The 26,251-nt window shown below is 40.6% G+C and overlaps 1 protein-coding gene across 1 annotated transcript in view; it reads right to left on the reverse strand.

Moving 5' to 3' along the window:
* Positions 1-26,251, reverse strand: part of CDYL (chromodomain Y like) — a 189,472-nt gene that overhangs the window by 87,034 nt on the left and 76,187 nt on the right. Inside the window, exon 2 of the mRNA XM_084620803.1 lies at positions 9,527-10,193. Coding sequence (XP_084476929.1) covers positions 9,527-10,193 — 667 coding nt within the window. The remainder of the gene's footprint in view (positions 1-9,526; positions 10,194-26,251) is intronic.

The following is a 26,251-nucleotide window of genomic DNA, read 5'->3' on the forward strand; positions in this document are numbered from 1 at the left end:
GGTTCTGTTGTGTGGTGTGTGGTTGCTGGTGAGTATTTGCTTCAGATTGGTGCTGTCTGTAAGCAAGGACTGGCCTGTCTCCCAAGATCTGTGAGAGTGATGGATCGTCCTTCAAGATAGGTTGTAGATCCTTGATGATGTGTTGGAGAGGTTTTAGTTTGGGGCTGAAGGTGATGGCTAGTGGCATTCTGTTATTTTCTTTGTTGGGCCTGTCCTGTAGTAGGTGACTTCTGGGTACTCTTCTGGCTCTGTCAATCGGTTTCTTCACTTCAGCAGGTGGGTATTGTAGTTGTAAGAATACTTGATAGAGATCTTGTAGGTGTTTGTCTCTGTCTCAGGGGTTGCAGCAAATGCGGTTGTATCGTAGAGCTTAGCTGTAGACAATGGATCGTGTGGTGTGGTCTGGATGAAAGCTGGAGACATATAGGTAGGAATAGCAGTCAGTAGGTTTCCGGTATAGGGTGGTGTTTATATGACCATTGCTTATTAGCACCGTAGTGTCCAGGAAGTGGATCTCTTGTGTGGACTGGTCCAGGCTGAGGTTGATGGTGGGATGGAAACTGTTGAATTCATGGGCTTCTTTTCCATGGGTCCAGATGATGATGATGTCATCAATGTAGCGCAAGTAAAGTAGGGGCATTAGGGGAGGACAGCTGAGGAAGCGTTGTTCTAAGTCAGCCATAAAAAGGTTGGCATACTGTGGGGCCATGCGGGTACCCATAGCAGTGCTGCTGATTTGAAAGTATACATTGTCCCCAAATGTGAAATAGTTATGGGTGAGGACAAAGTCACAAAGTTCAGCCACCAGGTTTGCCGTGACATTATCAGGGATACTGTTCCTGACGGCTTGTAGTCCATCTTTATGTGGAATGTTGGTGTAGAGGGCTTCTACATCCGTAGTGGCCAGGATGGTGTTTTCAGGAAGATCACCAATGGATTGTAGTTTCCTCAGGAAGTCAGTGGTGTCTCGAAGATAGCTGGGAGCGTAGGGCCTGAGGAGGGAGTATACACAGCCAGAGAATCCTGCTGTCAGGGTGCCAATGCCTGAGATGATGGGGCGTCCAGGATTTCCAGGTTTATGGATCTTGGGTAGCAGACAGAATATTCCTGGTCGGGGTTCCAGGGGTGTGTCTGGGCGGATTTGTTCTTGTGCTTTTTCAGGGAGTTTCTTGAGCAGAAGCTGTAGTTTCTTTTGGTAACTCTCAGTGGGATCAGAGGGTAATGGCTTGTACAAAGTGGTGTTGGAGAGCTGCCTAGCAGCCTCTTGTTCATATTCCGACCTATTCATGATGACAGCACCTCCTTTGTCAGCCTTTTTGATTATGATGTCAGAGTTGTTTCTGAGGCTGTGGATGGCATTGTGTTCTGCACAACTGAGGTTATGGGGCAAGTGATGTTGCTTTGCCACAATTTCAGCCTGTGCACGTCGGCGGAAGCACTCTATGTAGAAGTCCAGTCTGTTGTTTCGACCTTCAGGAGGAGTCTACCCAGAATCCTTTTTGTAGTCTTGGTAGGAAGGTCTCTGTGGGTTAGTATGTTGTTCAGAGGTGTATTGGAAATATTCCTTGAGTCGGAGACGTTGAAGCTATCCATAGAGCTCTGCAAATCTGCGGCTATCCACTTTATATTCGTGAACCATGTTTGCTGATTCTGGATGGATACAGATCCAAATTTTATATGTAGAGCCCTGAAAATTTGTGGCTTTCCGTGGACCGTTTGTGGATCACAGATCGAATGTGGATACAAATTTTGTATCCACGCGGGCTCTAGCTATAAATGGGGGAATACCCACTTTGGCTCCTTTCAGGCTATAGAATGGCTTACTCTTTCCAAAGATATTTGTTTTTATAGTAGACAAATTCCTGTTACAACCTCTGGAAAGCAAAAATTAAAATAGCTCTCAGGAAGCGTTAATGCATCAACATCACTGCAAATCTCTCTGTCACCTACTTGCTTTGCTAGGGACTGTTTGTCTTGTCCAGTAATCTGAGTATTTGGCTATGTCTGAATTCAGATTCACCATAAATAACATTACAACATACTTTGTAGAAGCAACTTTGGGAGATAATTTTAAATTTTAAAAAATTTGCATCCTGATTCTTGTATGTGAATGAGGTACCTAGAAGGTTACACCTATGCCCAAAGCCATGGAAAGTGGACTGTCAATCAAAAAAGATGATTTTTTTTCAGTCAAATAAATATGAAGAAAGTTATTCAGGACAACTCGCAGTGGCTGCAAATTCAATCTTCCCAGGTAATTTATCTGTGCGTAGTCCCAGCCATAGTGAATAGTAATGGAAGATGTAAAGAAAATCTGTTCAGTTGAGTTTAGAGAGGCTGAGGAAAAGTTGCCCACCTTCTTCATAAAAATGAATACAGCTATTTTAAAACAGAACTAAAAATTCTAATTGTGAAGAACATCCACAAGCAAGTAGTTTTAAACCAAATGGTATGATAATAGCTTAGAACACTTTTAAATTGACTTATGTTTTATAGATAGCTGCTGAGATATTTTTCTTTAGCAGAACTTAATGAAACTTCCTGCTTCTTTATTACTCTGTAATGTCCATACTTCCTGCGCAGCCTGACAGGAAATGGGTTGCTGTCTGAGCATTTTACTTGAGGGAGATGGCAATGACTCAGTAAAGCAAAAGGCGTGGCAAAATCAATACATACTGACCTAAGATCATATATAGGTTCTGTGATTTTAGGCTCTCCACAAATGTTGCTGCATTCTGCAAATTCTAATTTTATTTGTAAAAAGTTTTTAACTGTTGCATATGCTATAATCCAGATGTTACAATTCGTGTTTTGTATTCACTGCTAAAAAGGTGTGGTTTTTACTTCAGGGTAGCTATGTGAACTATCCTGAAGCAAAAATATAGTGAAGACAAGGTCAGCCTACCGCAAGGTCAGCCTACTGAGGTCAGCCTTACTTAGGTTACTTAAGATTGGAGAATACTGTTAAAAAATTCAGAAGAACTTACCCGGGCTAGGTGGGTGAGCAACATAATGGAAGATGAAATTGAATGTTAAATAAAAAGTAATGCACAATGGAGGAAATAATTTGAATTACTCATATACCTTTTTAGATTCTAAATTAACTCTCTATTCTGGAAAACAACTAGACAATTCAATCAATACTTCTACTCAATATGCAACAGCCGTCAAAAAAAAGCAAACAAAATACAAGGTCTACATAGATCATGTCTACTGCTTCCCCCACATCCACTCAGCTTGTTACTCCACTTAGAAGTTAGACACATACCTATTAGGGATAGTCTAGGTATATGTAATTCTATCTCAGCATGAAGGGATGTATAAGATAACTGACTGAGGTGCCTTCCAGTCCTACATTTCTATGATTCCATATGGATTGTGATGGAGATTGATATGGAAAATATGACAATAAATCAATGGTATGCCCTCACTTGGAACACTGTGTTCAGTATTGGTTACCCCACCTCAAAAAGGTTATAGCAGCATTAGATGGCATACAGAAATTGAACACTCTCTACACTAGTCCTGTGTGTGAGATCTCTGAATTGACTCCTAGATTAAAACATATTTGGAGAATCTATCACAAACCATTGGTCAGAGATGACACAATAGGAATTATTGGGGTATGGAAAAACTTTACATAAAAGAGCAATTGAAAATATTGCAATGGATTATTTTAGAAATGAGACAAATAAGAAGGTAGATAGAAGAAGAAGATAAAATAATGAATGGTAGAGAGAAAGTAGATCAGAAACTTCTTGTATTTTGAATAAGGGTAAACAGGACAAGAGGTATTCAAACAAATTGAAAGATGCCAAATTCAAAACTCACAAAAAGGAAATATTTTTCCATACAGCTTCCAATTAGTCTCTAGCATTCATTACTACAGTATATCAGAGGCTAAGAGCTCAGCAGGATTGAAAAAAGGCTCAGGCATTTATATGGATTTTTTTAAAAAAATCCAGAGTTAGAGTAGCAATTTTTTAAAAAGCATTTGGAAGGGATAAAAATCCTTCATATTCCTTTAATTGTGGAGCTGCTTTGCACCCAATTCAGTCTTCTATACCAATGTCATCAGCCCCTATGCCACTTTGATCATACACCCCTACGTCATCTTCAAAAGCAAGGGCTGGCATGGAAGCAGATTTATGGCAACTCTGTAAAAAGACTCCTCCTACATAGGGAAGATCTTCTCAGGACAGATGTGCCCAGTGTAGAACCACATTGCAGTTATGAGTTAATGCTAGCAGTCTAAGCATGGTACAGAATTGAGGCCTCTGACTGTCTAAAGTCTGCCAGATCTTTGAAATACCTAAAACCTGTGTATCCTGCCAACTCTGAGTTTGTAGGTTCTGTAGAGACTGATGAAGAACTTTTAATATAGTATTATAGGCTTCAATGGCAAACGAATTTCACAAAATCCATCAGTTTGAAGTCTAACTTTATTTGGGGGGAGAGGGGGAGAAAGGAGTTGGAAATTTGGATAAATGTATCTAGTGTTGGAACTTAAAGGCAGATTTCTAAACTCCAAGGAATTAACTCTGAAACTGAACACTTTAGGCTTTGCAAACTAGGTCTATGTATGGACCTTTCATCAGGCTCTTAGAAAAGAGAGTCTAAGACAAGGTATCAGTGAAAGATGACCCAACAAAAAAGCATTGGAAGATTTTTAAAAAGCAAAGACCACCACTTACTTTCTTTTTTCTTTTGTTATATGTGTCATATCACGAAAATGCCTGTGAACAGATCCACTTCAAATTTGGGGGTGGGGCAAACACCCAAAACCCACAAATCATCCTTTTGAAAAAGAACATACTAAATTTCAAAGGCAAAGGATCTTTTTTTGTTGTTATATGTGTCATATCACGAAAATGCCTGTGAACAGATCCACTTCAAATTTGGGGGTGGGGCAAACACCCAAAACCCACAAATCATCCTTTTGAAAAAGAACATACTAAATTTCAAAGGCAAAGGATCTTTTTTATGTTGATTCTCTCCCATGATTCACACTCCTTCACCCTTTTGCCCCTTTCCTACAACAAGGTCCTCCCTGCCAATCCCCAGCCCTAGGAAACCCCCAACATCTCCTTCCTCTGCTCCTGCTGTCTCATTGCAGAGCATCTCTGCAGAAATGCCGTCACAAGCCTGATTTTCTCCACTATAAATTCATTCTTTCTTCCTTCCGTTCTGCCATTTTCCTGGCTAAACAACTCTATTTCTCCTACTTAACTGGATCCCACCTCCTCAGTGAATTGGAGGAGAGGGATTCCAGACAGCAATTGTAGACAGCATGTTCAATGAACTTAGAGATGAAAGGGAGATGGGGAAGAGGGTTGGAGATGGAAGCGAGGTCAAGTGTGGGTTGCCTTTAAAAAAAAACGGAAGAGACTCAAGCATGTTTATATTCTGAGGGGGAAAAAAGAGTTCCTTTCTTTCTATTCCATCCTACAACCTCTACAATTTGACTTTTGCTCTTTTAACTCCACTGAAACTGCTCTCATCAAACTCTTTAATGACCTCTTCCTAACCAAAATTCAGAATGAGTACTCCATCCTCCTTCTCCTTGACCCCCATTGGCTGTCTTTAACAGACTTGATCATGTTTTTCTTCTTAAGTCTTGTCCTCTGTTGGCTTCTGCTACTCTGTCCTCTCCTCCTACCTCACTAATTGCTTCTTCAGCATGTCCTTCAGCGATTCCTCCTCATCCTCCCTTCTAGCTTTCTGTGGAGGTTCCACAAGGTTCTGTCCTTCGTCCCCCTCTCTTCTGGTTTTACATTTAACCTTTGGGTACTCTCATCCACAAACACAAATTCAGCTTCCACCTCTATGCTGATGACTCACAGATCTACTTCTCTACTAGAGACCTGTTTCCTTCTGACCAAAATAAAATCTTGGCCTGTTCCTCTAACATCTGCTTGTGAATGTCTACCCATTAGCTAGCGTGCAATGTGGCTAAAACAGAGCTCTTAATCTTCACCCTACCTCCTTTCTTGATCACTGTGGACACCACCACCATCCTGCCTGTCAGGCAGGCCATTAACCTAAGCATCATCTTTAACTCAAACCTCTCATTAGGTTCTCACATCCAGGCTATGTCTAAATCCTGCAGATTCTTTCTGCATAACCTCTCTAAGGCACAGCCTTTCCTATCCATCCACAGAGCTAAAACCTTATCCAGGTTCTCGCCATCTCACGTATCAATTACTGCAACTTTCTTTTCTCTGGACTTGTGTGAGGCTGTGTGATTGAAACATGACCAGTTATATCATTAATATTGCCACCATTAGTCAATTGCAACAGATCTGGTACAAAGTGTATCATGTAAACAATCAATGGAAAAGTTATGATTTACTGAATAAGATTATCCTCTTGGTAATGCATGTATTGTTTTTGTATCTGAAGTTATGAATATTGCTGCAAAGATCATTTTGTTAGCTTGTCATTTTGATCACGTCACCCCTTTTTGCATTCCTCCACCCGCTCTCTCTTCTTTATTGCATCAAACAGGAGCTATTTGTCTTCACTTTCAAGGCCCTTTACAGACTTTCTCCACCATACCCATAATCTCTCACTTGCTACAGAGATGTTGACTCCTGCTTTGGATTGGCCCACAATGCCAGCCTCCATTGGGCACTTATTACATTTTCAAACATGTGCTTTCTCACATGCTATCCCTCATGCTTGGGAGGAACTGCCCATAAACACCCACAAAGGTATCTCATTATCCTGCTTCACATCCCTTTCTCCTTTGTCCATGATGTCTACACAAAACTTATTAACATATGTTCTGAGACCACTGCCTATCATGCTGACGAATATTGTCTCATTCTTTTCTCACACTCCCCCATCTGTCTGTATCCATCTGTTGTCTCTTGCCATATTCTTTGACTATAAGCTCTCTGGCGCAGGGACCATCTTTTCTTCTGTGTTTGTACAGCACCTAGCACAATGGGGCCCTGACCCATGACTAGTGATCCTAGCTGCTACAGTAATACAAATAAATAAAATTATTAATAATAACGATCTAGGCCCTGGGTTTCCCTTGCACATGCATTGTTTCAAGGTATGTGCTCTCAGTGTACATTAGGTAAGTAGAGCTGGGTGGTAAATGGTTTTCCCATCTCAAAAGGTCAAAATCTTGAAGATTTTCATTAACTGACAATCTGAAAATTATTTTGGTACAAGTCAATCGAAACCTTGTGTGTCCATAATTTGGAAGTATTTTATTTTTATTTCAGCCTAGTGATTTAGTGTTTTACTATAATTAGCTTAAATTTTAAAACTAAAAGTAGTTTTGAACTGAAAAAATTGAATCTTTTGTTTTGAAAAATGTCAAAATGTCCCATTCTGACAAATTTGAAACTTTTTTCCAAAAACTTTTTGAAACCAGATATATGTTAAAAATCGACCATTTCCCACAGTTTCAGTTTCAACGATCTGGCATTTTCCAACAAAAAGTGCTTTGCTGAAAAACTCCCAACCAGCTCTAATAATAAGTTTGTTCTGAAAATATCGCATGGTTTAGTCCTCCTGACTACATTCCATTTCCCCCCCCACTCCTTTTTGTCCTACTGTATCTGCACCTGTGAAGAAACAGAGGAGAGCCAGAACATTCACACAGTGCCACAATCCTAAGTGTTAATAGGTGGGCTTCTGAAGACATTCCTGAGAAGATGTCTGGTTGACATGACAGTATGTTGACTGCCTGGCCAGCGTATCTACATCCTCTGAAATGCATAACAGCAGTTGAGAGAAACAGTGACACCTTAGCAAATATACAGGTATGTGGACCTGACACTTATCCTCTACATGATTGAAGCATCCTTCATTTCTATTCCTGTGAGACTCTATGCAGTTCTCCTCTCTCCACTTCCACTGGAGGCACTGTACTGTCCCCTATATTGCCAATACTACTAGTTTAGAGGGACTGGATGTTGGAAATGGTTTTGTCATTTGTGGCCAGTGATTTGCCTGACAAGGTTCCTTGTTTCCTCTGGTTCTTTCTCTGGATGCTAGGAGGCAACTACACCGAAGAGAGAGTACATTTGTCAGTTCACAGTGGGCATCCATACAATACTTCCTCACCATATCAGTTATCACAAAACCATTGCACGTGAACACACATCTAGCTCATCTACACCAGCGACGTATTGACAGTAAGTTTCATACGTTGAAGCCTCTTATGTTTATCTCCAGCTTCTGTTTGCGTCCTTTGAGGTTCACATTCCACATTCAGCCCACGCACTGCAAGAGTTAAAGAGTCCTGCCACCAAAGCGTGCATTAAAATGATTCCCTAATTCATCTGAAGAACAGTGGACTGGTTTGTGACCTGACACTGCAGCTTCTAGAATGAGTTCCTCACTGCCCACTGCTTTCCTATTGTGCCTGGGTTTTCAGAAAATCTGAATAGGATCAACAATGTGCGTGAGCTACAGGCAGAACCGAAGTCCTCAGAACACTCTCTTTTGTGCCCATCTGTTGTGCCTGTAGCGGCTACGTTTGCGAGGCCCAATTCTTAGTTTCCAAAACATTTTTGTCATCCCTCCAGCCTCAACAGTACACCTGCAGATTTTGGCCTCTGCATCACGTTTGCAGATGCAATTTTACACTTTTGAAAATGTAGCCCTAAAAGTGCACTTTGAAGAATATTTACAATTGTACAGAAGAGTCTAAATATGTTTACAGTTATTTGGTGTACTCTTCCCCTTGAAAGAATAAGATTTGGGAAACCAAAGGGGTGAACATGAAGTTTTTAAACAGGTTTCAATTATTAAAAAGCAGTTTGTCCTTTTATGGCATTTCAAGTTTTGTAAAACCACTTGAATAAATTCATAGCAGGTCATTGAGATATTAGTAAATTTGGTCTTTAATCTAAATAAACTTTCAATGTAAAGTGAAATATACAGCCAAATACTGATAAATTTAATCAGAATGCAAGACAGAATGCAGTTCAGAAAGAAAGTGCATATATCTGCCCATTCGGCTCAAATTTGCACAGAAACCAACCATAAGAACATTATTATTTAAACGATACCATTCTGATGGCTTTATTCCAAGCAATAGTTAGGCAAAAGATATGTAAACCAAAAGAGAGAGAACCACTGTAAAGAACCCCTACTAAAAATTACGTGACTATTTCCATCATTTATATTCCTAGCATTCATGACAAATTTGAGACTCACCTATTTAGAGAAATTTAAAGCAATGATGTAATCTTTGGGAATGGTACACTAATGTCAAGTCAAACACAGATGTATCTTACGTTGATTTTTAAAACACAAATTCCAATTGAATTCAGTGAAGAAAGCAAAAGCTGGCAAACCCCTCAAAGGCTTCTGCAGTCACAGTTATTTTAAAATAAAGCAATTGTGAAATTCTCCAGATTTGGTTTAGTACAGCAGTTATTCTCTCAATCAATCAATATACTGCTCATACAGGTCAGCTGAACAAGTAACTGTTTGCATATGACAAATAACAAAAGAGTCCAGCCAAAACGCTAATCTACATAAAAACGTACACACTTACCTTTTCCATTTATTGTTAATGCTGATGCAATTGTGGCTGTAACTGGCACTGGTAGCTGTGGCACTAATGGATGTATTCTTGGCCTGCTCCCCATCCTAGCACGCTCTGCACCAGGTCCTAATAAAGCTCCCACTGGTTTTTCTGCTGCCACTTCTGGTGCTACAGAGTCTTCTTGATCCTGTTCTATGTGGTCCAATTTATCAGGGCTTTCATTTTGAAAGTCATCAACTGCTGTCCTGCTTTTAATAGGACTTTTGGGAACAAGGATTTTGATACCTGATTTTGCAAGGTCCATATTTTTCCTGCCAGAAAGAGATGGTGAATTGTTTTTCCGGAACTTCTGGGTGGCAGTAAACAATTGATTATTTTTTGACTCCTGGTCTTTGCCAATCACTAAAGATTTAGGTGACGTCTTTGAAAAAGAGCTATTGGTAGATCTAGAAATTTGTTTTCTGGCATTATTTGGAGAGGTCCTGTTTGTCCTGGTTAATGTGCTTTCTTTTTGCTTTTCATTGTGACGCCTATTAAATTCATGTATATATTCCTCACAATTTACAAGGTGCTGTTCAGGTTCCCAGGTGTCATCTTCGCTCTCATATCCTTTCCATCGCACCAAATATTCTATTTTTCCCTTCTTGTTTTTCCTCTTGTCAACAATTCTCTCTACCTGTTGAAAGGAAAATTAAAAGTTAAACATGGATTTAGATGTAAAGAGGAAAAAATACGAGAGAGCAATTGCACATGAGATTATATGCACATGGAACACTTTTACAGGAATATAGATTAAAATATTTTTATGATTCTACCATGAGATTGTACTCTTCCACTGATGACTGGCAATGCAGTTTAATGTACCTCAGCTCGTTACTTCCATCTGATAAAATCTGTCTGGAATATCAAAAATGTTCTGATTCAGAAAATATTTTGTATGTACATGAATCTGAATATAGCGTATCTCAGTTACCACTTTGAGTGAAATCTTGGCCCATTGGAATTAAGAGATGTTTTGCCACTGACTTCGATGAGGCCAGAGTTCTTTTAACTTTAAGGAAAAAATGATTTAATAGGTTTAGACAGCAAACTGTTTATTTTACAAAACATATTGATTTAATATTGTTTGATAATCTATTTATTTAGCATGAGTCATGTGTGAAGTTATTGGTCCTAATGATATATTCTTTGGTGATCAAGGACACTGTATAGCTCAGGAATCAAGGGAGGATATGTGCCATTACATGAGGAAAGCTTTTCTCCTGGTGAAGACAAATAACTGAGAATCAGGAGAACTGGTCCTGATCCCGGCTCTGCCAGACTTGTGTGTGTCCCTGAGCAAATCACTCTGCCTCAGTTATCTCATCTCTAAAATGGGAATGGATAGTTATCTTACTTTTATAGGCAGTGAAAGAACAGCCACAGGATTTCTTCTGTTCCGCTTCCCCCACAGGAGGTGCCTTTTGCTCACCCCTTCCATCCTATCCTATTTTTGTTATGATGCTCCTGATGCTCCCCTTTCCTCCATCTTCTCCTTGTTTGTGTTTATGTGTTTTGTTTTTTAAAAGGGGCTTTTATTACTTTACTTTATTGTTGATCAGTACTTTGACCCATCATGTGCTAGGGGCTCCCATGTATGACCATACTGAATACATGTATCTAGGATTATCTCTGAAGGATACTTCTACACATCTAATTCACAAGTGTGTGGTTAACGTAAATTAATGTATATGGAGTGATTAGAAGAATGGAAGGCAATATACAAGTGCAACCATTATTGTTGAATCATATTGCAGCTGACAACAAAGTGTGTTAAATGTACAAAATTGCATGTTTGTGTATTGTATTGAACTTCAAATGTTTGCTTCATTTAGACTACATAATTATTTTAACTTCACCTACAGTAAAATCTGTATGACCTGCTGTAACAGAACTTTGTGATAGACCGCAGGTACTCTACCATAAATATCCAACCATCGGGATGTTACAAAGGCCAAATGTATAACTGGGTTCAAAAAAGAATTAGTTAAGTTCATGGATGATAGGGCCATCAATGGCTACTAGCCAAGATGGTCAGGGACGCAACTCCATGCTCTGGGTGTCCCTAAACTTCTGACTGCCAAAAGCTGAGACTGGACAACAGGGAATGGATCACTCAATTTCCCTATTCTGTTCATTCACTCTGGTCTAGATGGACCACTGGTCTGACCCAGCTGACTATTCTTACATATTGCATTTGACTAAAGCCAATAGAAGCTTTTTACCAGAATTCCCTTAATAAACATTACTTTACTGTTCAGATACATGGTACTACCACTATTACAATACACTATTTTTCACAAATTTTGTTTCAAACTGCCAAAACATTTAACTAGTGACATTTTCTAATGGCTAAACAAAGAATACTTGAAATATTTATAATTTATTTTAGAGCAGATTATATTACTCTTTTATATATTCATGGGACCGATGGAGAATGGGCTAGACATCAGAATATGAAATCAAGGCATTCACTTTTCCATAAAACAATATATGGAAAACAGCCTGAACAAAAATGTTGTCTCAGAGTGAATGAATAGAAAGTTTACCATATGGATGTAAGGAAGAACTAGCTATCAAGAACTATTGTTAAAACACAGACTGCCTAGAAGTGCTTGTCAGTGTAAACCAGAAATGTTAAATTGAAAGCAAGATGAAAGAACACAAAAACACCAGAATCTTAATCTTGTATTGTCAGAGAGTAGTAATGATGACTCTGTCTTCCTATCTCCATTTTTCTCTTGTGCTTCTGAAACAAAGATAAAAAAGCACTCACCTCAGAGAAGATGAGCTACAGATAGCAGTAAGGAAATTTATATTCTCTAAGTAAAATCTTCATAATGAACACACCTAACAGGGGCTACATCTTTCAAGGATGACCAAATACTAAGTACATGCTCTTTTAAAGTAGCAGGCAATTACACCTGTGTCATAAATATAAAGGGAAAGGTAAACACCTTTAAAATCCCTCCTGGCCAGAGGAAAAACCCTTTCATCTGTAAAGGGTGAAGAAGCTAGGATAACCTTGCTGGCACCTGACCAAAATGACCAATGAGGAGACAAGATACTTTCAAAAGCTGGGGGGAGGGAGAAACAAAGCCTCTCTCTCTCTCTGTCTGTGTGATGTTTTTTGCCGGGAACAGAACAGGAAAGGAGTCTTAGAACTTAGTAAGTAATCTAGCTAGGTATGTGTTAGATTATGATTTCTTTAAACGGCTGAGAAATTAAGCTGTGCTGAATAGAATGGATATTCCTGTCTGTGTGTCTTTTTGTAAATTAAGGTTTTGCCTAGAGGGATTCTCTATGTTTTGAATCTAATTACCCTGTAAGGTATTTACCATCCTGATTTTACAGAGGTGATTCTTTTACTTTTTCTTCTATTAAAATTCTTCTTTTAAGAATCTGATTGCTTTTTCATTGTTCTTAAGATCCAAGGGTTTGGGTCTGTGTTCACCTATGCAAATTGGTGAGGATTTTTACCAAACCTTCCCCAGGAAAGGGTGTGTAGGGTTTGGGAGGATTCTGGGGGGAAAGACGTTTCCAAACAGGCTCTTTCTCGGTTATATATCTATTAGATGTTTGGTGGTGGCAGCGATAAAGTCCAAGGGCAAAAGGTAAAATAGTTTGTACCTTGGGGAAGTTTTAACCTAAGCTGGTAAAAATAAGCTTAGGAGGTTTTCATGCAGGTCCCCACATCTGTGCCCTAGAGTTCAGAGTGGGGAAGGAACCTTGACAACCTGCATACAGGAAGACACCTCAAAGACATAACAGATAAATTGCTGAACAATAAATACAATTTTTTCCCCCTAGCCAGATGATTTGTAGAGCAGACGCAGCAAAAGCATGAAAAGCACTCTGAACAAAAAGTTATCGTTGCTCTTTTAAAAGTTTACAACTGAACATTGACTTAATACAGTTTTGAAATTTTACTATGCAGAAGAAAATGCTGCTTTTAACCATCTCAATTTAAATGAAAACAAGCACAGAAACAGTTTTCTTACCTTGTCAATTTTTTTTTAAACTTTCCCTTTATTTTTGAGTAGTTTATGTACAACACAGCACTGTACTATATTCACTTTTTTTAATCTCTGCTGCTGCCTGATTGCGTAAGTCTGGTTCCAAATGACGTGTGTGGTTGACCGGTCAGTTATAACACTGGTGTTCATAATTCTGATGGTCTACTATATTTATATGATAATGCCTATAAATCTCAATCAAGGATCAGGGCACCATAAGGACAAGCAATAGAAAACAATATCTACCTCAGAGAGCTTAATATCTCAATGCCAGACAAGCCATAGCAGGTGGACAAAACAAACAGATAGGATATGGGTGTACTGGGAAGAAGAGTTCAGACCTTATGGCCCTCGCAGGCTGAGCTCACCACCTTTCTGCACCCTCTGTCCCCCTCACAATGTCGATGTGTGGTAGGACTCAGAAGGAGGTGAGTGTAGAGTGAGGAGTGCCTACCTTGAGTTATGGGTTATATAGGGTTATAGTAGGAGCCTTATAACCCCAGCATGGAAACCACTTAAATACCTAGTATATGAAGGTATGGGTGATAGATGGATAGTATCCTTGCCCTGTGTTTAAGTTAATAAAAGTTGCAGCCTATTGCTTAAAAGCCACCCTCATTTCATCAGTATGTCTGGATCATCAGAGTTGGGCAGAAAGGCAGAAGTCACAGTTCCCCACTTGCATAACAAATGCTAGATGATTGCAAATTTGTAGGCTTCATGCCAGAGATGCTGGAAACAACTGGCTTTTGGTAATTACTGGATATTAGACAATCAGCCATCTTCTGCCACAGAACACATTATCCCTGGATAACAGCTATTACTTAGATTGCTGTAGTGCCCAAAATGTGCTACCAAAGATTGGCTTCCAAACAACAAGTAGAAGATCCAGTCTTTGTGTTGAAGAGAATATATATTCTAAAAAGACAAAGATAGACTAAAGGTGGAGGCAGGAATGGTATGTATCAGACAAGCAACATGATATGGGTGGCAACAGGCACACTTCCTAGTTTTATTTATTTTTACACATATTATCCCTCCCCACCACTCACAATTCAGTTTGTGGTAGTAATGTACATTGTTATATAAAGAAAGGCATGTTCTAATGGCCAGAGCACAGGAACATCTGAGTTCTAATCCCAGCTCTGACAACACATATCTGTGGCTTTAGGCAGGTCACTTAACCTCTGTGTCTCAGTTTTCCCATCTGTAAACTGGTCATAATATTGTCCTCCCTCCAGCGGATGTGGTGAGAATTAGTTAATGTTGGTCACTTTTTTCGAAGAGGTAAAAGCACTATGTAATTGCTAAGCATTATTAATGAAGGTAACTGAAGCAGATATAAATAAGAAAAAATAGTTTATTGTACGTTTCCAGAGAACCCCAACTATGGTATCTTAAAACCATTCTCTTCAAGATCTGCAAACTGAAATAAACAGCACTGAAATTATACTAGCATGCAAGTAGTACAATTCTTAAAGATTGTCAAAAAGCTGCAGAAAACTAATATTTAGACATCAACACCCTTACTCGCTACATCAAGCAAACAACATGGAACACTAGAACCCATTAATACAGGAGAATTTAGTTAAGGTGATAAACACCCAAGCTGTTCCTGTCAGGAACAGAGATGGAAATAAGTGGGACAACTACCAACAAATCAAAAAGTTTTAGGATTCAGTGGGAATTGCAAGTGGAAAATAAGCAGCAACCATAATCTTTCAAGAGAGTGAAAAGAAGACAAGAACTTGATTCTGGAAGCAACAGGAAACATGGTTTTCAGAGTTGTAGTAGAAAGAAACAGCACAAGCACAGACTGAAATAACAGCAAATAGCGGAAGGAGCACAGGATTTTGATCCTTTTCAGGGTCAGTATTAATGGATGGGAAAGCAATCCAGAAACAGGGCCTAGCCAATAATGTTCAGAGACCTAAAGTAAACAATTAATCAGCTGAATCATGAATGAACAAGGATTGGCTAAAGGTGCAGTAACTAGTGTGCTGTGCACCATGTTTGAAGATGAAGAAAATATTTTAAAAGTTGAAACTTTATTTTACACTAGGGGAACAACTATGTTACTCTGCATTTCAATAGCAGCTCACAGCCATTGTAAGCTCACGCCAATGATTCTGTGTCCCATTCAGAACAGAGCTCTTCACACCCACATCTTGCATAACACTCCATCTGTCCCATGTGACCAAGACAGGATCTCAGATTTGCATAGTAGGAGGTCCCAATTTTTACCTGAGAGGTATTCATTAAAGCCATTTTTAGCCTCAGAATTCAACCTTGCTTGGTGCTTCAGCCTATTACCATGAAAAAAGTAATTATGTTCCCCACCCCCACAACTGCAAGTGCCAGTCACCATGCTTAATATTTCTGGCTAAAGAAAGAAATTCCAAGTTCTAGTGAATGCTTCCCCACACCTCAGACAAAAAGGGCTGCACACACAGTGGCACACTGCTACATTCAACGTGGGAGTTGAGCCTCTGGCTCCAACACTCCCAGTCAACTTGGGAAGCAGACTCTCATTACCAGCTGAATCCAGGTCTCCTGCTTCACACTATTTACCACAGATTTTTTGGAATGATTCTTAATTTCCTATGTTTATGGCATAAATTAGTTGCATAAGAAGTTCATTAGGCAAAGGTACATAAACATAAGTCACTAAAGGCCAACAAAAATTTACAAAACAAAAACAACTAATAATTTACAAATAATCTTGAAGAAATCCAAAATGATACAACCTCAGAGTTATTTGTATCAGCTCAAGCAGTTAGATAAATGAAATTTAATCATTGTGTCTTGTAAACTGCCAGGTCATTTTGTATCTCTAGCAGCAACTTTTTTGCACTTCAGATCAACTTTCAGTCACTGAATCAGAATTTCACTACAATCAGACTTCTGAAAAGTCAAGCAGCAGGTTGTTCTAATATTTGAAATTTAAATATTAATGCACCTTTTTAAAAGAGATCGTTTGCACAAGAAATATAAGCACAAGGATTCTGGACCACATTCTATCGGAAAGTATTTCAGTATGGACTGCAAAATATTTTGTAAATGGTTCTGGGCCCTTTTTTCCTAGTTTTTAATGACGAAAAGTTCACTCCTGACACACACACACTCTTCTCTCACCCCCACCCCTGCAAGGATTTTTTTAAAAACCTTATAATAATCAAGAATGTCAAGTCCGCTTTCCCTTGAAGTGGTGGTTCTCAGCTCTCAAGGATGCTTATTGTGAGCTCTTGCTCAGTAACAGAAGGATGGAGCTGAACCTTTAACAAACACAACTTCTTTAAAGCATTCACATTAGTCATTTTAACTACACAGATGTTAACAATAAATAAAAAGCAAAGACTGAAACAGTCTTATTTAAAAAAAAACCTTCCCTTCCTAAATTGCTTAGCTTTCCACCTTTTGATTTTCATCTAGTCTCCATAGCATGTACTTTACATAGCGCTTTCCCAGAAAATTTTATTGTGTTTAAATTGTTCCAACATAATTGTCGAGAGCCGAATCAGCTGTTACATAATGCTGACCACGTCTGACCGGTCAGTCTAAACCCAGTCAACATTGGGTCAGCTAGTTGCAGTTAAACCGTGGTGAAGGTGCTGGAGTTTGGACAAGATGTAAAAACCTGATTGACAGATGAACTGCTCAGGGAATTGTTAATTGAATTAGTCTTTAAGTCACCAAGACCAAAATAAGATAGACAAAGTAATATTTGGCTGAAGTACATAACTGGACAAATTATTCACTACGAATATAATATGAGTTTAATCCTTTTTTCTGTTTCTGAATTATCCACAAACATGCCACTATTTTTACAAATATATTCATTATTCACAACTGTTCAATAAATAGTTTGTGGGAACAAATTTTAGCCTATAGTTTGTTTGCACATTGGTGACAAAATAAATATTTGTATAGTGATTAAAGTGCACATAAAAAGAGCTTTTGGATGTGTTCATGACAGCTCTTTTGCTGCAAATGAGTATTAATATTTATTCAATGTGCTCAATCATAATGGCTCTATCTATGCAAGAAAATACAAAAGTCCTTTCAGAATGCAAATCTAAGAGGTATGTATAATACAATCAAGAAAGCAATCAGTCCTTCATCTGAGAAGACTGTCCCACTCAAATCTCTAAATGGAGAATTCACAATTGACAGAAACAAAGAAATAACAGAAACAAGCAACCCCCCCCCCCCCGAGAAAACCTGGATTTGTGCTGGAAATGGCCCAACTTGATTATCATACACATTGTAAGGAGAGTGATCACTTTAGATAAGCTATTGCCAGCAGGAGAGTGGGGTGGGGGGGGAGGTATTTTTTCATGCTTTGTGTGTATAAAAGATCTTCTACACTTTCCACAGTATGCATCCGATGAAGTGAGCTGTAGCTCACGAAAGCTTATGCTCAAATAAATTGGTTAGTCTCTAAGGTGCCACAAGTACTCCTTTTCTTTTTGCGAATACAGACTAACACGGCTGTTACTCTGAAACCTGCCAGTATGCTGTGTGAGTACAAGAAAGTGATGGCTAACCAGGAGCTCCCGCTCCACCACAATCTCATTCACTCGCCTCACATTTGCCTTACGTCCTGCCAACCATCCTGGACAGCTGGAGAAACTCTTCTGTTGTCCAACTTCAACCCAGAAGACACCTGGTGGATAGAATGGGCAGTCTCTGATGTAAACAACAAGCACCTCACACGTGACCCTACCATTGAACTGTCTGGTTCCTTGCTCTGCTGAAGACAGTGGACGATCATTTACATGGAAGAGAAGTACACATAATGCACAAATGGAGAACCAAGGATTCACCACAGTGTGAACACGGAGACCTTCAAACCATCCAATACATTGTGAACCAAGTGTCCAGGAGATATAGCAAAGGTGCACTCTGCATTTCCTGAAATGGATTTCAAACCTATTAACTTGTAAATGTTGCTATTTCCATATGAAAGAAAATTTAAAGAATAATATAACTATACTGAAAACTATGCATTATAGTCTTGGATTAAAAGTTAGTTTCCAGGGAATCATATATCTTGATGGGTACCTGAGGACTGTCACACACACTGCTGAAGAGCTTAACGTAGAACCATCTATAAACAAACTTGAAAATGCAACTGTCACCCCACCCTGGCTAGCCAATTATGTAATGTATTGCTCAATTGTCCACTGTTGCAATAACACAGAAAGGTCAATGGAAAACCATCAAAGATAAAGTACAAACATCAAAGCCACTTGCAGGTAAAAAGGAACATTATAACAGACAGCAGAGTGCCCTGTCTGGAAATAAAGATAAAAAACTGATTCACAGGGTAGGGAAAGACACTCTCTATCCGTTCACTGAGGACACATCTTGCTGAGCATAGGTGATTCATAAAACATTGGATTCTGGTTCCTGGGAACTGAATTCTAGGGGGAAAACCTACTTTATTAGATTGGAAAGGTAATACTAATAAGTGTAGGTCCTAGTACACGTTTTATGGTTTTGTTTCATATTGTAATGTTTATATCACTCTCTCTTGTTTCTAGTGGAACCTATCTTTAATAAAACAAAAGAAAGTTTATTTAAGTGCTCACAAGTTGTGTGTGTTATACAGGAGTTATACAATTCAAGGTAAAACAAATAAACTGGGGTACACAGCTCCTCTGGGAGCAGAGACTCTGGGATTTCTGAGAGTGTCAGGGTCTGGATATCACAGGGGAATGCTTCAAGGGGTCTCAGGTGCATCTCTTGTTAACCTGGAAGCCAAAGATAGCGCCGGCATAGCCCAGAGGAGAGTGCTTGAGTGGCTGACAGGTTGGTGGTGTCAGGGAGCTAACACTCTGCTATCACAGGCAAGACTCCCTCTCAGTGGAGGTCGGGGGTAACAAGATGACTCTCAGTCCTGGGTACCTGACTGTCACACAGACTATTAAAGAACTTAATATTGAACCATCTATAAATGGACTTGAAAAGGAAATTGTCTCTTAGCACCAGAAAAGGCCACAGGAAAAGATGGAATTCCAGCTAAAGTACTGAAGCAAGAAGGGCAGATTGTGCTTAAACATCTGCACAATGCCATGCTTCCCTGCTGAAGGAAAGGTGGAGTACCACAAGACATGACGGATGCCACCATCGTAACACTGTATAAAAACAAAGAAGATTGAAGTGATTGTAACAACTACACAAAAATCTCTTTTCTTAAAGTTGCTGGCAAGACATTTGCACAGGGCATTCTCAAAAGACTGCAAGTTCTTGCCAAACATGTGTATCCAGGGAGTCAGTGCGGCTTCTGAGCCAGTAGATGAACTATTGACATGGTCTTTGCACTACGGCAACCAAAAGAAAAGTGTCAAGAACAAGAAAAACCTCTCTACTTGTCCTTCATAAATCTTACAAATGCTTTTGACTTAGTCAGCACAAATGGCATTTTCCAGTTTCCCCTCCCCCTTTTTCTCACTGTATTTTCAGAGATTCATAGATTTTAAGGCAAGATGAGACTGTTACATCTTTAGGTGGTCATCTTGCACACCAGAAGCCATTCAATTTTACCCCGCTAACTCATATTAAGCCCAACACACTGGGCTTGATTAAAGCATCTATCTTCCAGAAAGGCATTCTATCTTGACTGGAAGATATTAAGAAATATTAAAAAGGGATGGAAAATAAGACTGAACTACCATAATGCCATTATATAAATCCATGGTGAGCCCACACCTTGAATACAGTGTCCGGTTCTGATTGCCCCATTTCAAAAAGCATACAGTAGAACTTGGAAAGGGTTCAGAGAAGAGAAACAAAGATGATCAAGGGTACAGAATGGCTTCCAACTGAGGAGAGACTAAAGGGATTAGACCTGTTCGTCTGGCTTTAGCTTCCAGCTTCATTGGTTCTTATTATGCCTTTCTCTTCTAGATTAAAGAGTCCTTTAGTACCTGGTATTTTCTCCCTGTGAATCTATTTACACACTGTAATCAAGTCACATCTCAATCTTCTTTTTGATAAACTAAACAGATTGAATTGTTTAAGAGATTACTATAAGGCATTTTCTCCAGCCCTTGAATCATTTAGTGATTCTTTTCTGAACCCTCTCCAAATTTCAACATCCTTTTTAAAATGCAGACACCAGAACTGAATGCAGTATTCTAGTATCGGTCTCACCAATGCTGTATTTACAGAGGTAAAAATCACTTCCCCACTCTTATTCACTACTCCCCCATTTACACATCCAAGGATCACATTAGCTCTTTTTTGTCACAGCATCACCCTGGCAGTGCATGTTTAGATGTTTGTCCATTATGACCCCCTGAATCCTTTCCAGAATCACTACTTTCCAGGATATAGTCCTCCATTCTATAGGTATGCCCTGCATTCTTTGTTCCTAGAAGTAATACAAAGCATTTGGTGGTATTAAAGCAGCATTTCTCAAATGCGCCCACCATGGCTGCATGTGGCAACCAGGGGCTTTTCTTGCGGCCACAGCCTCCTGGGCTGTGATGGAGGGGGAGAACAAAGTAGAGCCCCCTCCCCCTCCCTGTTGCTCCTGGATACTGGGGGCAACAGCAGGGGTTGGGCCCTGTCCCCCTCTGCAGTCACCTGGGGCACAACACTGTAGGAGCAGGCAGCCAGCAAGTTCCCCACCTTTCTATGGGAGGCAGGGCTCAGGCTTTGGGCTTCAGCCCTGGGGTGACCGGGCAGTAAGCTCTGTCTGTGGGGCTTCAGGCTCCAGCCCTGGACTCTCGCTGCGCAGTGGCAGGCCCCAGGCTCCAGCCTGATGGCTTCAGGCTCTGTCCCTGGACCTCATCCTATGGCCATGGGGCTTTGGGCTCTGGCTGTGGGGCTTCAGGTTCCAGCCCCCCACTGCCTCCTCCAGCCTCATCTCCCCTGGCCCCCACTGCCTCCCCCAACCCTCCATCAATGGTTTAATTTGTCCCCAGGTTTGCCAGGCTGATTAAGTTTGCTGTGAAAAGTGATACCCCAATATAACGCGACCTGATATAACACGAATTCGGCTATAACGCAGTAAAGCAGTGCTCTGGGGAGCGGGGCTGCGCTCTCTGGCGGATCAGCACGTCAGCACGTCTGGCTCCGACACGCTGCTCTAAGCAGCGTGTTAAGGGTGCCAGGCCGGGGCCAAGGGGTTGGATAAGGTTGGCAGAAGGTCTTGGGGAGCTGTCAGGGGTGGGGTGGGGGGGGTGGATGGTTTGAAAGTTCTGGGGGCGGGGCGGTCAGGGGAAGGGGGCATTGGATAGGGTGTGGGAGTGCCAGGGGGCCTGTCAGGGGCCAGGGAGCAGGGGGGCTGGGGTCCTTGGGGGTGATTAGGGACGGGGCGCTCTCTGGAGGGGGCGGGCAAGGGTCAAGGAGCAGGGAGCCTAGATAGGGGGTGGGGTCTTGGGGGGGTGGTTGGGGTGGGGGGGTCTCTGGAGGGGGTAGTCAGGGGACAAGGAACGGGGGAGGGTTCGATGAGTTGGAGGTTCTGAGGGGTCAGTCTGGGGGCGGGAAGTGACTATGAATAATGGAAATGCTCGAGGCCAAAGCAAGTTCAATATAACGCAGTTTCACCTATAACGCAGTAAGATTTTTTGGCTCCCGAGGACCGCGTTGTATCAGGGTAGAGGTGTATTTGTATGTTTGTTAATATCACTTTTCACAACAGACTTACTAGCCGCACTCTGAGGCCACCAAAAAATTTGTCCTGAGAACCCCTGTATTAAAGTGCATATTGTTTGAATAGTCTAAATTACCAAGTGACCCACATTACTCTGTATGATTTGCCCTATCTTCATAATCATTTGCCATTCTGCCAATCTTTGTGTAATCTGCAAATGTTATCTGCAGTGATTTTTCTATTTACTTCCAATATTTTTATCAATGATCTGAAGAGCCTCACACTCAGAATCAATCCCTGCAGAACCCCACTAGAAATACTGCCATCAATGAGGATTCCCCATTGAGATTTATCAGTTAGCCAATTCTTACTTAGTCCATTTAATATGCGCTATATTGATATTGCATAGTACTAATATTTTTTAATAAGAATATCATGCGGTACTAAGTCAAATGCCTTACAAAAGTCTACATATATCACAGCTATGCAGTTACCTCCCTGAACTGAACTTTTAATCTCATTAAAAAAAAATCAGATCAGGTTTGCTTCTTGAGATCTATTTCAATAAAACCATGTCAACTGGCATTAATTATATTCTCATCCTTTAATTCTGTTTTAATTGAATCAGAAATAAGTTTATTAATAATTTCCCCCAGGACTGATATCAGACTAACCAGCCTACAATTGCCCATTTGTCCTTTTTCAAATATCAGCACAACATTAGCACCCTTCCAGTCTTCTGGAACTACCTTAGCAGACAAGACTTATTTAAAATTCAAGTCAGCAGGCCAGAAACATCATCAGCCAATTATTTTAGCACTCTTAGGCAGAAGTTATCAGGACCTGCTGACTGAAAAATGTTTATAGCTAGTAAATCCTCATTAGTTACTAATGGACTAAACAGTACTTCAACATCCTGCTTCTTTCCAGATACAGAACAAAAATATTTCTTGAACACTTCTGCATCATTATTAACAATTTTACCACCTCCTTCTAATAATGGGGCTATGCCATCAGGATTATTTTGTTCCTAATATATTTTAAAATCTTTTTTGTCCCTAGCCTTGCCAGCCATAGATTCCCCCCAGATGTCTTTAGCTTCCCTTATTAATTTTCTACACTTCAGAACTTGTAATTTATATTGATTGCTAAATACTTTCCCTTTCTAATTGTTGCCTCCAGGTCCCTACTGAACCAGGATGGGCTTTTACCCAAAGTTGTTCTCCTTCTGGATTGTGGAATCCTGGGTTTTTGGCTACCTAATAAACTTTTTATTTTTTTAAATAATTCCCAATTTTCATTAATATTTTTCTGTCTAAATTCCCAACAAGTTTTGCTCCAATTTTCCTCATGTTTAGGAAATTAGCCCTTTTAAAGCACCAACTACATTATTACTGGTTGGGACTGTCCCCTGTTTGCTCATATTGAATGTAATCAGGTGATGATCACTAGTCAGACAACCACCAGCTTCCAGTGATTAATCCATCTTTATATGTCACAATGAGGTCCAAAACAGAATCATTTCATGATGGGGGCAATATCTTTTCTGCTAGACAACTGTTTATTAGAAATGCTACTGTTGTTTTACTACTGGCTGCCTGAGACCTCTAGCATACGTCTTCCACCAAAAACTGAAGTCCCATATAACACAATTTTTATTTCCACAAATTACAGACAGGTGAGCTTAAGGAGTAACTCTTTCTAGTTTAATAGTGGTTTGTAACAGACCTTCACCAGTATCCCTCCTGTGCTTTACTAGCTAGCAATTAATCCATATGCATTCAAGATTCTGCAGTTCAGAGTTATAAGTAACTCTAAAACAGGTAATAATGTCTTTACCATGGAGTGCCACACAACCTCCCCTCTTTTATCCACTCTATCCTTTCTAAGCAGGTTGTGCAACTAGTGATTGACATTCCAATCATGCGAATCATCCAACCATGTTTCAATAATACCATTTATACCAAACATTCTTACAAATGAGAATTTCATATTCCTCTTGCTTATTACCCAGTGTTAATATATGACAAGTCAAAAAATTTCTTCTCTTCACATTCTTTGTCACCTTGGTTCAGTTTTTTCACAACACAGAGTTTGAGTTTCTACTGCATTTGTCATGTTAGCACCCTTCCCAGGAGTTGTTAGTTTAACTCTCTTCTGACTGCTCCAGTCACCCCACCACCGCCTGTGAGATGCAGGCTCCCCCTCTCTTCTAATGAAATGTGGCCAGTGTTCCACAAAACCTTCAGTTTCACACCAGTATTTTACACAATGGTTCATCTCCAGCATTTTATGCCTTCTCTGGCTTGTGGAATTGTCAGGATCTCCAGAAAGATTACTTGGCCTTTCCTCTTCCTCAGCTCCTTTCCAAGATCCCTGAAGTATTCAATAATCTGTGTAGTTCTATGTCATGCTGTACCACTGGTTTCCATGCATATCGTCATCAATGGAGACATTACATCTCATGTCTTCGCTCTGGGGAGAGAACACAATGTTCTGCTATCCTTATGTCCCTTGCTGAATTCTCTGTCTTTTCTTCTCAGTATGGAGCCACTGATGACTACTGCTTGCCTACATCAGACCACTGAAGAACCTCTCTTGCTACTTGCTTTGTACCAACAGGAGGCCCATCAGCTATGCTCCCAGTAGATGTCTGTTCCATTCCCCCGGAGACAGGTTCCTCATTAGCTGATTCACTGAGTACCTGATAATGATTCAACACTTCTGGCAGGTTGAACACCTTTTTATTCTTTCCCTTCCTGGTCACAAATCACTAGACTGCTTCTTCATTTGTACTCACTCAGGTTTCTCTATTACTGACCCTTCCCCTTGTGGAATCTGTGGCAATGATTTCTGAATCTGGTTGTCCAAGAAGTCTTCATTTTTTCGCTGCTATGCAGCATTGATACTTGCACTTCCAGACCACACATCTTACCCCTCCTATATGGACACCAACTTGCACTTCATTTACCAAAAATCTCTTCTGTCTTCAGGCATGTTCGAGGCAGGTCATTACAGCGTCTCATCATCCATATCTGCTATATAGTATAGAGCAGGGGTCGGCAACCTTTCAGAAGTGGTATGCCGAGTCTTCATTTATTCACTTTAATTTAAGGTTTTGCGTGCCAGTAATACATTTTAACATTTTTTAGAAGGTCTCTCTCTGTAAGTCTATACATTATATAACTAAACTATTGTCATATGTAAAATAAACAGACCACCTAGGGTCGTGAGGGTGCTCCCAGCCCCCTGCCCAGAGCAGCTCACAGCAGGGGGCTGGAGGGGATATGCCCTGATTCCACTCCCCTTCCCCAAGGCCCCGTCCCCACCTCTTCTCCGCCTCCTCCCCAGAGCAGCGAACGTGCTGCAGCTCGGCTTCTCTCCCTCCCTCCTCTCCCTCCCTCGCAAGGGCCATCAGCTGATCGGCGGCAGGGAGGGAGAGGAGGAGGGGCAGGAACCCAGCACGCTGGGGGAAGAGGCGGGGGAAGGGGGAGCTAGCCTGCCCTGCAGCAGCAGCCGGCAGAACCAAGCTTCTTCATCCTGTACCCGCAGGGAGCGGCGCAGAAGAGAGGGCCGGGGCGGGCAGGATTTTTAATGGCACACTGCGGCCTGCCGGGGTCCCGGCCTGGGTTCGGCAGCGGGTTGAGCAGGGCCGGCGGCTGGGACCCGGCAGGCAGCAGCGTGCCATTAAAAATTGGCACGCGTGCCATAGGTTGCTGACCCCTGGTATAGAGCTATACCTAAAACAGAAGCAACCACCCTGTTCACCTCTTCATTCAGTTCTGATCTCTTGGCTATTGTCAAACACGCAGCTCACAGGACAAATCAGGCCTGCTTGATGTATCTATGTGGCCTGCATGACAGATTCATATTCCGCAGAATCTATGTGTTTACTTTTTAAAAACCAAGATTTTAGATCTCCTGGTTGCAAAGATTAAATGTGAATTGAGTGTAAACCAATGCAGTGAGGTCTGCCTGAATCTGCAAGACAGCCTGAAATAATATCTGTGAAATATGAACAAACCCAGGCCCTTTAACCCAATGGGATGTGACCCAACGATTATAGTTTAATAT

This window comes from Lepidochelys olivacea, assembly GCF_965140295.1.
Source record: "Lepidochelys olivacea isolate rLepOli2 genome assembly, chromosome: 2".
NCBI lineage: Eukaryota > Metazoa > Chordata > Testudines > Cheloniidae > Lepidochelys > Lepidochelys olivacea.